The sequence below is a fragment of the Chenopodium album genome, chromosome 3 (assembly GCF_948465745.1).
Source record: "Chenopodium album chromosome 3, dcCheAlbu1.1, whole genome shotgun sequence".
NCBI lineage: Eukaryota > Viridiplantae > Streptophyta > Magnoliopsida > Caryophyllales > Amaranthaceae > Chenopodium > Chenopodium album.
Genome location: NC_137836.1, coordinates 80531311 through 80549344, shown reverse-complemented (window position 1 = coordinate 80549344; position 18034 = coordinate 80531311). Strand labels below are relative to the sequence as shown.

Genomic DNA, 18034 nt, shown 5'->3' with positions numbered 1-18034 from the left:
AAATGCTTGCACTCATTAGTCAGATAAACAAAATATCAAATATTTTCCAAACATTTTATATCCAAATTAGAAAATTTGACTCAATCCAAAACCCATAAAACTGCAACTGAAATCTGTCACCAAAGATCGAAACGGGCAAGTTGCAACATACGTAGTACAAGTGTAGAGGAGAAGGCTAATAATAATAGTATAAAAAGCATTTGAAAAAAAAAAGCCTAAATAAAGTTTTCAACAATTCAAGTTTCTACAATAAATTCTACTCTATTACAAAGGGTCGTATGATCATGGTGCCCTTGTAATCTTGTATATTCAAAGCTTGCGACCAAACCTGGTTGTAAGATTGGTATGTAGCGTATTCAGGTACTTAAATAAGCAAGGATTTGGATCTACTTCTCCATCTTTCTTTTTACACTTATGTAACGTTAGGCAGTTAAAACAAGTACAAAATCAAACAGATGCAAATGCAATGATTAATTTTGGCAGACTATTTGTAGCAGGTTTCTACTTGCTGGGAGTGAATGCAGCGCTTTGTATTTCACTGATGTTGTGACTTTATATTTCAAGAATGTTTGAACTAGTTTGACTGCATGAGAAATCCTCGTGCTGAACAAACCTGACCGCAAGATCTGTGTTTGGAGAATCGAGCTCAAAGAGTACCTGAAATGTGAACCTGCTGATTACTGAATTGTACCTAACTTTTAAATTCCACTCGAGTAATTTGGTAGCAAACGGGATATATGAGGGAAGCAAGAAACGGGCAACATGCTACAATGAAATCGTAGCATAGAAAAAATAACTAACCACTGTATTACTCCCATGGCGAAGAAGTGGAGCAGGGACATAAAGATTGCACTGTGGCCCAAATGTCTGTAAAAAGAAAAGTGTTATTCTAATGTTCTTATTGATGAATGTATTGAAAAATGATTCAAAATCAACTTAAATTAGTAGTAATATAAGTATCTACCGGCCAATATCGTCCTAAATTGAAATTATTGATGAATGCAAGCCCTTTGCCCCAGCCATCTACTGACAAAAATGTGTCTTTGACTTGATTGGCACTATTGATAGTAAAAGAACCGGTGTAGAAAGCAGGTTCATTTGATATGTTCTCTGCAGAAGCATAGAAAACAATGACAAGTAAACACGAGTACAATACTGCTTCCAATATAAGAAAAATAGAAAATAAAACAAGATAATACTTGTGATTCTACTCGTAAGATCCACAAAAGAATGTAACAGAAAACATACTGCTCTGATCTTGCATACGTTTGCCTGCATGTACTGTACTGAGGTCATTGCCAGAAAGCTGAATTATGGAACTACTCTGATCATTCAGATTGTGGAGTGGAATTGAGAACATTTTCCAATTGTGAAGAACACGTCCGTCCACATAGACAGGAGACAATATTCCCTGAAATAAAATCACAAAACTGAGTTGAAAAGGTAATATACAAACCTCAGGCCTCATTCTATTCACCTTAAGATAACCTATATATATACTCCGGGAAAAAAAAAAAAAAAAAAAGAAAAAAAAAACAGTTTAAATTAGTACAAATCAGTTTTGATCGGTTTAAATCAATAAAAGTCAATTTCAATCGGTGATGTTCAGTTTGAATCAGTAACTTCATATTACAAAATATATTAGTGTAAATGAAATCAGTTTAATTAGTAAAAACCGGTTGCAATCAAAAATCAAAATAATTAATAGAAATCAGGTGAAGATGAGAGACCCTTATACATCCAAAAACATAGTACAGGGGAAAAAGACATAGTGAATGATTTTAAGCTTGAATAGAGATTAAATATCTGTCATTGAGAACATGCTTTACTATTATATTATATGGTACACCGTAGAGCAGTTCATAAGGAATGCCTGCTGTACTTTGAGAAGCCACAAAACCAACATAACTTCTTTATAGTGGGTATTAAAGCCAAGGGACGATCCCCTAAGTTGAATAGCTCATATGCCAAATCAAGGTGATCATAAAGCAAAATTAGAGACTGGAACAACTTTCTTGTAGTTGGACTGTTCTAGCCAAAGAGATTCTGCGTACTCAAAAACTGTCTTTCGCCTTTTTTTAAGTTTTATGATGCCAAAAGATATAATAGCCTAAATAAATTATATAGGATAGCGATATTAGGAGAAGAGAGAAAAAATGAGGGTGGAGGTGGGGTGGGGGAGGGGAGGGAGGGAGGGAGGGAGAGAGGTGACCTTCCTGTCAGAGATGTAGGGCCCATAATTAATCCTGCCCATGTTCTCAACCTACCAACACAAGAGCAAAGCTAACGTAAGGTAAATAGTTGACACAAAAGAAAAATATCATATTAGATGTTAACAAACATAAAAAGTAAACTGTATCAGAAAAGAGTTGTTTAGAATTCACCAAAAAATCAAGGCATATTAACTGGAAAAAGGTCACTAAGACATCTTAGACAAACATGGATAGAAAAAATAGTATGTTGAGAGCTCAATGGTTACTGATGCAAATGCACCTTGCAAGGTATTTGTAGCAGGCTAGCAGCAGTAGCACAACCACCTAGCAATACTTCCATATAGGTATTTCCATGAAAGTATATGCAGCCTCATCCCTACAGAAGCACTTATTAGAGGACCAGTGACATAAAAAGTTTTTAATAGACAACCTTATTATGGGATCACCTCTCATTTTAATGATCTTCTTCATCTACATAACATATCCAGTATTCTAAGTTCATTTTTCACTGAGGCAATTGACAGAAGATCTAAGGTGAATTTCAGGGCACATAAATATGGAGAGGAAAGATAATCTCAGATACCAGAACAAATAAACTGATTTTTGAAACACACTTCAGATGAGGAAGCTTAAGTTCTTTGTTGGACCATCTCTCAATTATCCCTGCATAAATTGGTCTTCCTTGATCTTTGGAATGACATGAAACAAATACCTGGGCTCTATCATGCACCTGCAAAAACAAAACAAAACAAAACAAAAAATATAAATAAATAAATAAATAATTAAATAATTTTGAAATTACACATCAAGAACTCTTTGAGCTCAATAACAAGGAAGTTTACACACATACAATCATTCAAGGAGATTCTATAATTCCATGTTGATTTTCTACAAAAAAAATATCTTGCAAGCATAGGCAATCAAGGGCTCGTAGCATTAAAATGGCTGGCATCCATATTTTAAAGCCACTGCCAGAAACAGCTTAACTGTTATCATGATAACATGGGTTTACTTAAATAGGAAAGTAACATTAACGCATCACTTACTAATTACTATTATTAGGGAGACATTAAACTTTGTGTTCATATGAACAATTAATCAGTTTTTGATAGAATAGGGTGTACAAGTACCACAATTTGACAAAAGAAATATTGTAGGAAGTTAGAAGAGATGACTATAGAAATGAATGTACAAGGATTTTAAATCATACCTTTGATATACTTAAAGTGCTAGCACTATCACGTGTACTAAATTCTGATATGTATAGTAGAAATCCATGCATCTGAAACCAGGAAACAAGAGTACAAGAACGAAGCTTTAGCAGAAGCCATCTGGATCATTTAAAACATACTCCCACTCAAGCTCACACTTAGTTCTGTAAACTGGTATATTTCAATCTTAGCTGTGCCAATTTCGGTCAAAGTGGATATCACAATAAATTTTATAGTGATTTAGCAAAATTAATAAATGAACTACTTTTCTTTATACCTTTTTGGTCAAAGTGGAGTAGTAAGTTATACCCTTTTATTTTTCCTTTGTTCCGGGAGTGGAAGTAATATTCCAAACCATGAGAAGGTAGCATGTAGCAATAAGTTAAATAGAGACTAACATTGATCAAGTTATAACCTTATAAGTAGGTACAAATATACAGCTATCAATAACTATGGACCAGACATTAATAACTGTTCCCATTTTTCTTCCTATGATACAGAAAGTACATGCTTGTTTTCTCTTTTGATTCAGGGAAACACTAAACGTCAACAGAAATGTGTTTCAAATCCAAACCTACTTGTCAAACATAATAACAAGCTAATTGAAATTAGACGAGCAGATAATAATAATTATAAAATAAAAAAAAGTAACAATTCTTAAATTATAAAAACACCTTCCTATAAAAAAAGTAATTATGAATTACCTGGCCTACAGACTCCATAGAAATTGGGTTAACAGATTCAACAACATTGGCATCATCTTGAATACCAATGATATCAAACAATTTTGAAGTTTTCTCTAATTTAACAAATCCATATCCTGCCTTCTCATTATTGGCAGGGATCGGAGGAAGACTTGCCACAGTATATTTCTCTATAACCTTCCTTATCGCTGAAAATCAAATTTCAATAGCATAAAATGACATTCAGTATATATAAGAGTACCTGCACAATACATATTACATAAAGTTTCGACTTTGGAAATAAAGACAATATAGCATCTCAGTAACTACCATAGTGCCATAGCAATGTTACTAGATTCTCTAATTCCCACACAAACCACAAATCGAAAGACTAATTTATACTATGAAGAAGTACATCATGGGCTCTTGGCATAATTTACAAAATTAGGGAGCGAATTGCATTCCCATATCCAATCCTGTTACAGCGAGTTAAGTAACAGTGTGCCATAGTACATTATTTACTTCTATATCTGTGACTATAGTACTAGTAATCCTTTCCCTCTCTAAACAAGAGTCTGATGGAGATAGTCCTTGTCCCAAAGGCAGTGCACCAATGTTATGCTAAAAATAAGATCCCTTAATTAATGTTGTCTCCAGTCTAAGCTTCCCATAGGATTCTTTTAAAAGGGAGAGTAAGAAGAGTGGCATGAAAGATTGGTCTGCTAATACAATATAGGCTCTTGGGTTTCTTAGTCTGCTTTACATTTTGAAATAACATATTTACGAAATCAGTTCGAATCATTTTGTTTAAAAATGGATCAATCAAGGGGCCGAGTCCTTTTTATTAAATCGTCCTGAAAAGACAAAAGCTCCTCTTCCTTCTCAATTAAACTATGGAAAAGGTTGCCTCCCACTGCCAAAATTTATGGGATGCAGCTCATAGCATCATTTTTGCAAACAGTCTTGAATCAGAAGCTAAATGAGTACATTTGGAAGGAAAGTATAACTGCAACTTATTTCGGAAAAAAGGTTATGAACGAGTCAATGATGAATTTTAATAATTACTAGCAGAAAGTTAAAATGATAAGGTGTAAATCAGCTATTAAAAGAGGTACCTCTAAATTTTGCATTGTCTACATCACCAGTTTCTCGAATTGGTGCATCCTGTGAGAAAAGACACAATTTATTAAGCACATAGGCCGAAAAAAAATTGAAAAGAAATTAAAATTAAAACTTTAGGACAAGGTGACTCACATAATCATAGGATGTGAGGTCAGGCTTATAATCTGAGTCATCTGAACCAGTATTTGCACCATTATAGAACCCAAAGTTTGTTCCACCATGTGCCATCTAAAATTTTGAACAGCTTATATCACATTTCTGAACTAACAGTTCTTAATACTGTTTATTGTTTAAAGGCAATTTCTTTTAGCATACATAAAGAACCACAGAGCCATTCCTCAACAAAATCTTTTCTAGCTCTGCTGCTGTAAAATCAGCATCAGTCTTTGCAAGTTTCTCTCCCCAGTGTGTAAGCCAGCCAGTGTAGAACTCCCTGGAATGAGAAACATTATAAGTATCACATTGCAGATCATTCTGTCATGTAATAATGACCACAATTTTGATGCTTACGACGAAAGAGGAGGAGATTTTCCAGGTGCATTGAATTCTTTTTGCAATTTAAATATGGGCCATGGCTGATCACCTGTGGTAAAGTCAACAGCTGCCACAGGAAGGGTCGGTCACAAGTTTTAATACAAAAATGTTGGTATCGGATATCATAAAACTAAAGTTTGCTTCAAAGTAAAATTTGACTAATAAACCAAACATAATCATCTTAACTTTAACCTTAACTTACAAGCATTACAACCAGTGTTGCAACAATGGCATGAATTTACCATTCTGAAAACTTCAAGTTAAATGTTTAAATTCAAGAAATCTCAAATATGATTGGTAAGATAAATTGATGATGAACTTCTTAGCATGTTTCATACTATTATATACCAAAATAAGAGGCATTAAAAATTTAAAGCCAAAACACGTTGCACCGGTGCAACCTAATGTCTCACAACAACCTTGTGTAACCCACTTAATAAACAAAGTACATAATTTAATATCAACTTATGCAAAGCCCGTCTTATTGTATAGTGGCCTATATTGTGTTCTCATGCAAGGAAAGCATCCTTTTCTAATACGCAGATGTATTTCAATGACAATTCTTGGTTTTACCTGAATAAACATTGTCTCCTAGGATAGTTCCTTTCTTAAGGGTTACTCTCGTACCTCCATCCGTAGTATACCTGATGCAAAAAGTAAACAAATTTGTCATGGATCCCAAGAGTTTTTAACTTTATACTATAATAATTAAAATAATATTTAAGTAAAAACAGTAATTGCAAATTGCTCAGAACTAGTCAAAATAGCAACTTGGAATTGCATATAGCAATATGGTGACACCTTCAGGAACTGATTCATGTTAAGAAAGGGAAGGAAGTTTACACAATTTCATGACGTCCAGATAAATCTATTGAACAAATTAGAGCTAAGCACACCCCACTTACTGCAACTCGGCCTCAAATGTGCTACAAGCACGGCATAACGCAAAGCAATAATTTTCAGAAACTATATTTAAGATCTTTCCACATTGAAACACATTTTTTCCTAAGAACATTATGTAGGACATGATGCAGCTCTTACAATACTATATAATTAAAAATATTAGATGACCAGCACTCAAATCAGTTACCAAAAGGCATTTAAATGTCAAAAGAATATCTTGTATGAAACTGTTTGCTGGGAAAACTCTATCATGAAAGATGCATATAATAATCTAGCATTAAACTATAATAAACCATGAAAACAGCATAAAAGACACGGGAATCCTTACAAGATGATGTCATCTCCAAGGTGTCTTCTGGCCAATTTGACCAGGTGATGCAGGTAAGCTTTATCATCTGCATATGAACCATATTCATTTTCTATCTGCCATAAAATAATTTCTTCTTAGAACTTAAGAAGAAATATAAGGTTTGCGCAAAATGTGTTGAAAAAATGGGGATTAATTCCAATTTATAGATTCAAAATATCTTCATTTTGTTATAGAAATCTAATACAGGTAAGGCATCACAAACTCAGAGTACCATTTTGTGGATATGCAACTTTTAAGGAACAAGGGTCCATTCATAATCATTCCCCTAATCATGAGTGCTGATTGCTTTTTTCTATAATTTACTTCCTAATATAAGAAATGGCTATCCTATAGCAGCTACAAGGATAAAAAAAGAAGGGGGGGAGGGGGGGAGAATTGCACCTGAACCATGATAATAGGACCACCATTTCCATAAAGCAAAGGAGCCACCACTGGGAGCAGTATACCCCACCACTTATCTACCTGCAACAACACATGAATTTTAATAGTGTGCATCAAACCAAAGGGAAACATATAAGTGATAGACAAACACTAGTAGACAACTAGCTCAAGCAAAAATTCCAAATGTTGGCAAGCATATTATCCTCAAATACCATCATTTTTTTGTAGCAAAAAGAGCATACCCTATGGCAACAGTATGTAAATAGACCTCCAGACTTTCTTTCACCTTTATTTAGTGAACCCAGCCCATTGAGACATAAGCCTTTTTTATAACAATTGAACCAAACTCAGGAAAGTCTTCAAAGGTAGCCTAACAAAGCAAGTAACTGTAATGTACAATAAACCGAGAAGGAAACATACCAATTCAAGGTACATAGGATCTGAAGATCTCAGTCTAAGAGTTGGCTCTGTAGCAAGTAGCCAAGCTGGAAATCCACCCAGATCCCACTCTGTAACATATTCATATATTTTATGTTAAGCAATTTGGTCAACAGAAAGCAATATAGAACAAAGTGGTCAAAAGAGGAAGGGGTGAGCAGTAGAGAGGGCAGAGGGAAAATGAAAGACAGAATAAGTTCTAGTAACTACTGGGGAAAAAAAAGATAAAACAGCATAAAGACAGTTTCAGCTTTCCACAAAAAATAAATGGTACCAAGAACCATTTCTGATTGAACAAAAAAATATAAAAACTAGAATGACAAATAGCGCATAAATATCATGCATATTTGTTGGTCAAAACTCAGAAGTGCAAAAGAAATAAATTATGTGATGCAACTATAAAGATAAGATTAAAGGAACTACATATCTGAATCCAAAATTTATTATCAAGGAGTAAGACTAGCTTTTTACTAAAGAAAAATAATTTGCTTGACAAAAAGAGAAATTCAATCGAAGATGCAATGATTTTTGTACAAATGACAATTGAAGAAAGACTGCAGAAAGTACATGACTTTAGGATAAAGTCAAAGTGTACTAACACAATGTAATTTCAAAAAAAAAAAACTTTAGTAGGAAGAAATCTCTACAAATAGAATGACAATCAATATGGTACACATAACAAATGCATACAAAAATCAACACGTAGTCCTGACTACTGAGTCTCAACATTCTCCATTCACAACATTCTACCAAGAGAAAATGACCTTTACCATTTCCCTCTTTTCTGCAAGGTAAAATATCCTAATCTAGAAGGTCACGAGTCCTCCACAGAATTATACATTTATACTCTTGTACACCAACTTCTTTCTTCATCCGGAATCTTGCTTATTATCCAAACCAATCCCACCCAATCAAAAACAGGTGACAAAGTAACGCATTTTATGGACCAGCCTCAAGATTTCCATCCAAACACCCCTCCACCAAATTTGAGATAGACAAAGTTGCATCACATCTTCCCATACCACAGTTGTCTACATTCAAAAATACTTTATCTTAGGCTTCAAACAGAAGTTTAGAAAACCCATTAAAAAGTGAACATGAGAATAACTCCAAAAAGGCCCTAAAATTACTCTGCAGAAGTTAAGCATTCACAATGTTCCACTAACTTCTGATTTTAACTAAATGATGCAGGTGAATGAGATGAGATGAGAAAACGAAATTACAAGGGGAAAAAGTATTTTGAAAAAAAAAAAAAAAAAAAAAATTACACACCTGCACATATGTAAGGGCCAGGCCGAAGCATGACAAAAAAACCTAGCTTCTGGCAGAGTTTAAGGAATGATACTATGTCAGCAATACCATTGAATTTCAGATCACCAGGACTTGGTTCATGCAGATTCCATGGAACATAAGTCTGAATTGTGTTTAAGCCCAACGCCTTTGCTCTTAACAGTCTATCTTCCCAATACTGCATTGCCAGCACACATTGGTTAACAGAGGGTCTATCTAAGGGTCCCCATCTAACAGACTTAATACCAAGAATAAATCCCAAGATTTAAAAAGGCAATTAAGTCCCAGATCATAACCATTTGCTGCTTTCCCAATTCCACAATAAAATTCAGTTTGCTAATGCTCATGCTTAGTTGATTAAGTTAGAAATAAGAAAAGTTCAATAAACACTAAACATGATATGCCAAATACATGGATTCGTTGTCCAATTTTCAGGGATATATATTAAAGACCACCAATCTTACTACAAACTACGAGTACTTTTTTGCAATGGGAACTCTAAGTTTACTGAAAATCTTATAGGGTACCTCAGGAAGAACACGAAAGTAATGTAGATCCCCACCAATTATGCGGAAAGGCTCACCATCTTTCCAAAATTTGTCATCAGCAATCTCAAATTTCCTGATATTAAGCTGATAAAAGTATGTGAAGACTAGTTAATTACAAATACATTCAAAGCCACTTAAGCAAAATATCAAATGTTAAGAACATTTACGGTGTGTTTGGATTAAAAAAAATGGAGGGAAAAGAAGGGAAGAGAAATGGAGAGATGTGATATCTTTCATTTGGATAACAAATGAAGAAGGAAGGGAATTGAATGGGAGAGAAATGGAGGGATTAATTTGTAGGACAATGATCCCTCGAAGAATGGAGAGATTTGGAAGGAAAACTCACCATTCTTCCCTCCTCTCCTCTTCTCCTCCCTCCCCTCCTCTTCTCCTCCCTTCCCTTCTTTTCCTTCTCTTTCTTTATCCAAACACACTGTTAGTAACAGAGGTAATATATTGTAGAAAAAATGTTGTTGGAAACAAGAAATTGCAACACAAATCATATAGAAATGATCCACAATAAACTCTTACAATTGAAAACTTCTCACAAATTAAAACTGAGTTAAAGAAGATCATTATCTTACATCCACCTTGGAATTTAAGAACATAGATCATCTATGCAAAGAAAATAGACAACAAATGTCTCAAACACTAAAACCAAACTTGAAGAAATTTGTCCAAAACCATATTTATATAATATTGAGGATAAATAACACGATGACAAATTGTCTTAGGTTTATGATTGGTCTGGGACCACGCTGATGAACAAAATCTTTAATACATGCTTAACCTAACTAAAATTTCCTAAATTTTTCTACTTCATAATAAGTCCCACTTAAATTCCACAATTCACCAATTATATCTCACAAATTGAAGCTCAAAACCTTTAAATTAACGTATTATTTCACCACTAATATAGCATTTCACAAATAATCCATACAATTGCAAGAAAATCCAATAATTTAAGTAAATCAAAACCTCATATTTACTAATTATAACTTGCTTCACACATAAATACGATCAAAATTGAAGAAATCAAACAAAAATCAATCAAAATTCAGAGAAAAATACTAGAATCAAACAGAATAAGCTTAAAATTGAAAGAAAAAACGGAAAACCTTTTTGCGGTGGCGATGATGAGAGGGAGAATGAGAGGAGAGAGAAGGAAGAGGAGCAACGAAGGCGAACAAGGCAAGGAAAGCGAGGAGAGAGAAAATGAGAGTAGAATTAATGGTGGAGAAGAAGAACCTCCCCTTGTTCTTCATTGTCGAAGGAGGAAGATGATCTCTCATGGTTTTCCAGGTTTCTGCAATACTATTACCATTTTACTATTGTTATTGTACAGTGCAACTCAGTTAAGACTGAAGAGTGTTATATTGACTACGGTCTGCTGGATTATTGGTCCAAAATTTTGGATTAGCTCATAAGAGTCATAACTACAAATCTACAATACATTCCTCTTTGAATTAAATTTTTTGCCCAAATTCACAAAACATTATTGTATTTTAATTAACCAAAAATTAATGGCAAAAGCTAATAAGCGTCCCCGGGCGTTAGATAAGAGAATTAAATTGCAAATATTAGAGTAAAATTAACATTAATTACACTGCACGACTCGTGATTTTGTCATGAATTCCTAACTTAATACCATTTCAACCAATATCATTTATCCTTATCTAACGCCCCGGGGCGCTCGTTAGCAAGATCCAAAATTAATCAAACAACTTATTGCTATGGAGCAAAAAAAATAAAGGCCAACTTATCTCTATCGAGTTGCTATGCATAATGGTGGTTCAGATTTTAGTGACACGTAAGCGTTTTATGTACGCTTTTTAATAAATAAGTATAGATGGATAGTATAATTTCTACCAAATCTACAGATTTGATATTAGTTATGAAAATAGCTATTATGTAAAAAAATATATATATATAAAAAAAAAAAAAAAAAAAAAAAAAAAAAAAAAAAAACAATGATATACATTAATTGTTTTTTTAGAAAGGTTGAAAAGAATTTTTTTGTAAAATAATCCATTGCATAGTTTATTTTTCTTTTACACTTCCCTAAAATTCCATAATTTTCCCAAAATTTGTTCTTGGATAATCGTCATCTTCTCAAACAAAGAATGGTAAGGTTACTTAGTCGATGTTACTTGGTCGATCGGGGGTTATACTCACTCGGGCAGGGGTTACTCATTCGATTAGGGGGTCAGTGGTTACTCGGTCGGTCAGGAATTACTCGGTGTCTCGGTTAGGGTTACTTGGTCAGGGGTTACTCGGTCGGTCAAAGCCAGGATTACCCAGTCAGGGATTACTCATGTGCGTGTTAGCTGGCCACACAACCTCACAGAAAAGTTGTTGCTTCTTTTTATTGTTAGATTTTGTTCTCTCTCCATCACAGTACTTTGTTGATTATTTAACAAATTTTAAATTTTCTCAAATTCATAATTAATATATTTTTTTTTTGAAAGGATTCGACTTTATTGTTCTCTTTCCATTGGTTTTATTTAGGCACGCTATGTAGGAAGAAATTGAGGTAAAAAATTTCTGTAAAAATATTGCTTGTATTAAAACCTTTCAGCTCCATGTACATTTGATGTCTTGGATGCCTATTTATAGGCCTCCTTGCTCATATGTACAGATGTACTACTAAACTTTCTTATTCTACACTATTTTCACTTGATATTTTTTTTTTTTTTTTTTTTGATAAGGTGGAAAAAACTCCTTATTGACATGAGACTTCATGAGAGAGTTTAACTCCCTTAACCACACCAACACAAGACCTTAATCGGGAATTATTTTGAGGCCGGGCCGACTATAAGTGTCTACAACATTCCTGACTTGCTAGATATATTATTACCTTTTTTCGAAAAAAAAAACTAACATTATTGTCATATTTCATAATATGTCAATCAACTGTCATGTTTTATAGTACTAGTTGAGCCATCGCGCGCGATGCGCGCGATAGCCCAATAAACACGGAATGAGTGAAGTTAATGGTACCGTTAAATATATGTACTGTATAAATCTAATATAGATATGTGTTAAAGGCGGGTTTAGATGTAGTTAGGCATTCAATGGTAGGCCGTAGTATTTATAAAAATTTGGCTTTTAGCACTTAAGCTTTTACAACTTTTGATATTGACAACAACATTAAACTGGAATTGGCCAGACATGATGCAGATTAGAACTTCCTTATAGAAACGTTGTCCTTGTCACAATTTACGTTGTACTTGATAGCCCAATCATCAAAACTGGATGGAGATAAATCCGATGTTTAACAGATATGTTATAAGCTAAGACAAATGGACAATAAATATATTAGTGTGATTTTAGAGGATATTGGGTGGGTTACATTATCCTAAATAGTTTGCTCACCTCTTCTCATATGTAAATAATTTGCTCATCCTTAATAAAAAAATCTATTTTGAAAATCAGTATTATATTCAAAATTGAGTGATTATTTGAAGACATTTTATTTTATTGATCATAAGTTTATTCATTTATTTGTACCATATGCCTTAAACTTATATACATCAATAAATGCCGCATCTTGAAACGAATATTTTTTGTAGAAATAAAATTTATCTTTGATTAAAAGTAAAAAAAACAAAAAAAAAAAAAAAAAAAAAACAAAACACTATCTTTTGTTACACAACAAAATCATCTTGCTTAATTAGTTTTGATTTCACATCCTGAGATTGAGCAACATTCGTATGATCTGTATCTTTCACTGGCTTCAAATCCTCCTTAATACAGAGTATTGTTGTAGACTAACATGATCATCAACCTACATAATCAAATTAAATAAAATAAGCATATAAACACCACCACTTGCTTTAGATTATGATGATCTACTCAACTATCATAGTTATCCTCTTACCATTTCACCGTTCATATCATTATATAGAGCCATATACCATGATTTCCAAAAAAAAGAAATTTGAATTTGAGCATTTTTTAAAGCAAAACGAAAAACTACTCACCTGAACAGCAGCACCAAGGGCCACTACTACACCAGGGTTGATAGTGCAATTCGGGTTTTTACTTGTCATCTTTTTTACAACATCCTGTACAGCTGGTATCCTTGTTGTGCTTCAACTTCAACAAGGATAACATTGTCCATGTCTTTAATCCATAATTGAGCATCCTTTAAAGCAGTTTCAACCGGTGTCTTTAATCTGCAGAATTTAAAGCAACCTGTCAGTAGTCAAAACAATTCCAAAGTGACACAATTTGAGCAAATAACTACAACAGTTTTATGTACATTATACCAGCCGAAGAAGTGACTCTTCGAACTTTGCTCTCGTGAGTGGTGTTTTGGGCCATCTTGTGTTGCAGTATTGAAAGGCAAGCTGTCAAAACACACCATTGACAATTTTAGTACTCGTAAAATCCAAAATGATGTCTGAAGGCACAAGCATTTTTTTTTTTTTTTTTTTTTTTTTTTTTTTTTTTTTTGAGGAATTATACACATTTACATGGTTAATGCTAATATGAGCTAACGACAAAAGCTCAATCTTTGCCTTCTCAGCTGAAGAGCTTGTTTGTCATTCCGAAGATCAATATCCTCATTCTTCTTGAAAGTTTCTGCTAGTCAATCTACCATTCCGTGTAGTAGCAATTACAAACAACTATATCATTTCACTGCATAAAATTAAAGAACCGATTCAAGCTAACACAGAATTAGGCACGCCGATTCCTTGTTTCCTACCTTATCGGAGTCATCACCACCCAAATGAGTTTGTCTCCTGATGTAGATAACACCTTGAAAACTTTTTCTCCAACCTCAAGAACTGCAAAAGGCAGAAAGAGTTTCGTTGCAATGTAAGAAATCTGATGTACTGCATCAAAATGTAAACTATTGCAGAAGGCTGATAAATACATAGAATTTCTCACAATTGGAGTTTTTCTTTATGAAGAACTCACCCGAAACATAAAAATTACCACCAAGATCGAAAACCAAAATCGTCTCGTTATTCTTCTTCTCAAACCCAGATGCTAATGAAGCAGCAGCAGGGAAGCATTCAGTCTGCCCCATAAATATATCTAACAATTCACCACTCTAAAGAGTGTAAATTCACTTAAGGGGAACATTCCATGATCAACCGATGCACGGAATCTGCATCGGGATTTCATCTTTTTTTTTAATGGCTGGTTAGGTTACATGAGAGATATTCAATTAAGCATTCTCACTTTCCATTTACTTGTTTCTCAGTATCTTGACAATTCTACTCTTATAATCTATAGTTAGCTTAAACCATAAAACAGGAGAGGGAGTGTCATAAATCAAACCATTATAGCTTTTTCTACTAAAACAAACTGCTTGCAACATCCAAATATCCTGATCCTCTCTTTCTCTTTGCCTTTCATTAAGGCAAACCAGTCACCAAAACCGCTTCAGATGATTAAATATAGATGCGTATGAAACTAATTCACCAAAACCGTTTTCAAATGATGAAATAAAGATACACTTGAAATCAACAAGCTAGCCAATTGAAGATGACAAAATTAAGTGTATCCAGAAAACAAGGCAGGATAGAGCTATTTGATTGCAGGAACCATTAAGTTATCATATTCGAAACTTGTCAATGATCGAACTTAAAGATATAAACTGAGTGCCATTTGATGCCAATATGTAAGGTCTTTGAAACATCTTTATCATATTCGCAACATTTCTCAACGCAGAATAAGAAAAAACACTTGTACTCACTTAGATTGCCAAATTTAACACCAAAAGTAGCCTTATTCCTATTCTGAGATGACAGATTGTTCTGAGTAGCCAAATAATTTAAGTGTTAAACAGTACAATGGATCATCCCTCCTTCCCTTCTTGTTAACCGGTTCCTTTTTAGGGTTTCAAATTGTTTGTGTTCGTAGGACAATCATGCCATATCAAAATTTCTTCACAGATGCATATATCTAACATTCCAACAATTGAAACCTCAAAACTAAAAGAATCTTAATAAGTGACTTACATGTGAAGGAGTAGTCCTATTTCGTTCGAGATCAGCATGTTGGACATAGAAGTTGATTAAGCTTTTTTTTGTTGTTGAACCGTCATCAAATGGGACATCTTCTGCTGCTTACCCATCATAAAAGCTTCGTAGTGGATGGCCATTTCCTTGTAAGGCAAATCAAAGGCAGTTGAGAGCTTGAGACAGTAAATCTTCCAACTTGATGAGCTGAGTCTAGGACCTATAGGAAAAGAGACAACCCCATTCTTTATAAAATATATAGCGAACATTTCATAATCACACATGAATAGAGCTTAAGATAAAATAATTGTTGAAGAATCCGATGCATGGTTCAAAAATGTGGTTTCGGTCGTGATATCGATAACGACCGCATGTCGCGGTAACAGAAATGATGCGGTTGTCGCGGAACAGGTTGCGGATGTTGTGACCAAATTTAATTTTGTAGTTTTGATATTTTTTCATAATCTTACTCATAAATTTTGAAAATAATATATTTTAAAACATTTTTAACTGTCAATTATAATTATTATTAATTCAGATAAGAACAAATGACATCAGAAAAGACAGTTCTCAATGCAAAGAATACAATTGAAATTGATCTTAAGCTTCTAAATTTTCATTAATTGCAATTCATTAAGGTCCAAAACACCAATGCATATGAAAGCCAAAACAAAACAAAATTATGACACAACCCATAATAGAATCCCAAAATCATCATTACAATTTCACAACCTTAATATTAGTCATATTCTGAGATTAAATGCCACACAAAACAAAATTATACGACACTATCCAATACAATCTTCCAAATTTATCATATTTTAAACTTGTAAATCCTCACTCAAAGGACCTACAGAAGTTTAGTTTCTGTAAGAATTCACACACACTCAATCTATCACCATACTATTTAAGAGAAAGTCAAATTAAAGAACCTCAAGTTTCAAGCTCAAAATAAAAATAACACAATCAAATGATCAAACTCATTATCCCACCAAGATAAATGCAACACAAAAGAACCTCAAGTTTCAACCTAAAGTTTCTCTGAATGACACAAAGGTTAAATCCATTTCACTTTAAAATGTGATGTGTCCTACTTTTCACAATATTTTCAGTGACTAAGATGCACACAACCTTACCCTATTCACTATCCAGCCATATCTTTTACTTTGGATTAATAGTTGGACAAGGAACAGAAACCACTGGTACAATAGCAGAAACAAGGCAGTCATCATTTACAAATGCAGATGAACTATGCAAAACAGCACTGTGGACTGAAAGGAAGCAGATGATACTTGATCAATTATGAATATGACTAACCAATAACACTCAATAAAAACAAGACCTCAGGAGATTTATCGTCATATTTAAGAACTTTGGAACTGATGTTTGTGACTTTTTTGACTCAAGATTGTAAGCAATGAAATAGCCACCTTCAAATGAGTCAAATCAATATTGTAAGCAATGAAAGTTGACCATGAAGATGTTTACATTGGACCATATCACTTCTTAAATTACAGCCAAAGAACATAAAATAATGACAACATATAATAATTGCAATAATAAGCAAAATTTCATCAGCAAAAAATTGTAGGCTATAATAAGGTACTACTTAAAGGGTTTAATAAACACTCATACCAACCTTAGATACACCCACATCATTTCCCCATAAATTGTCAGCCTCAAACTCTCTTTGCTTCCCTTGCAAATCTTTTTGTACTTCCTTTGCAAATTGTTTGATTTCTTGCTCCCTACAACTTGTTAGAAATTAGAGATTGATTAACACAAATAATCCAAATAAAAAATTAACAACAATAACGCTATTAAAAGGCTAAGATCAAACATCAAATCAAAGTTTATAAAAAAAACATATGAAAGAAATAGGAGAGAAATTCAGATGATGAGATCTCAATTAGTAGTCGGTTACCAGCCTATCTCAAGCCTAGCTACTCGCCCACTCCCAAATCCCCAACCCTACTCTAGTACTCTTCTCCACGACCCTAACCACTGCCCCACCCCTCTCTCCATCCTCACCACCATTGCACCACTCCAGTCCCAATCCCACCACCAGAATCGCCCTCTTCCCTTCCCGACCACAGCTGCCAACCTGCCACCCTACCAGGCCAAAACTCCCACACCCCACTAATCAGTCCCTATTCCACCCCACCCTTCTACAGCCCTGATTCCAACAATTCCCAACCATCGCAACTAACCCTCACCACCAAATACTCCCACACAACCCCACCAATGAGCCAGAATCCCCCACCTCACCCAACCACAACTTCCTTCTTCCTCATGAACAGCAGCCACCAGCAATCCTGGCACCCTGCTGCTGCTCCATCTCCTTGCACCAACAATAACAACCCCAC

At 34.2% G+C, this 18034-nt stretch overlaps 1 protein-coding gene and 1 long non-coding RNA gene across 3 annotated transcripts; both read right to left on the bottom strand.

Moving 5' to 3' along the window:
- Window positions 1-103: 103 nt before the first annotated feature.
- Window positions 104-11049, bottom strand: LOC145624424 (beta-galactosidase 17-like). Of its 2 annotated transcripts, none has more exons than XM_081677455.1 (19): window positions 10812-11049; window positions 9673-9777; window positions 9128-9323; window positions 7838-7926; window positions 7418-7498; window positions 6995-7089; window positions 6337-6407; window positions 5740-5830; window positions 5545-5662; window positions 5362-5457; window positions 5223-5271; window positions 4129-4316; window positions 3424-3495; window positions 2797-2943; window positions 2213-2263; window positions 1249-1411; window positions 965-1110; window positions 802-867; window positions 104-657 (listed from the first exon to the last, which is right to left on the bottom strand). In XM_081677455.1, exons 1-19 carry the CDS (start codon window positions 10983-10985, stop codon window positions 553-555), a joined length of 2103 nt encoding a protein of 700 aa, XP_081533581.1. In that variant the 5' UTR covers window positions 10986-11049; the 3' UTR covers window positions 104-552. The 2 variants fall into 2 exon arrangements, with proteins under 2 accessions (XP_081533581.1, XP_081533582.1); XM_081677456.1 differs by lacking the exon at window positions 10812-11049 and adding an exon at window positions 10278-10330.
- A 2086-nt stretch (window positions 11050-13135) lies between these two features.
- LOC145619060 (uncharacterized) lies at window positions 13136-17670 on the bottom strand. The gene is made up of 6 exons (XR_014108086.1): window positions 17593-17670; window positions 17308-17416; window positions 14217-14486; window positions 13981-14045; window positions 13677-13871; window positions 13136-13480 (listed from the first exon to the last, which is right to left on the bottom strand). It is a non-coding gene; the product is annotated as an uncharacterized LOC145619060 (long non-coding RNA).
- Between the last annotated feature and the right edge of the window lie 364 nt (window positions 17671-18034).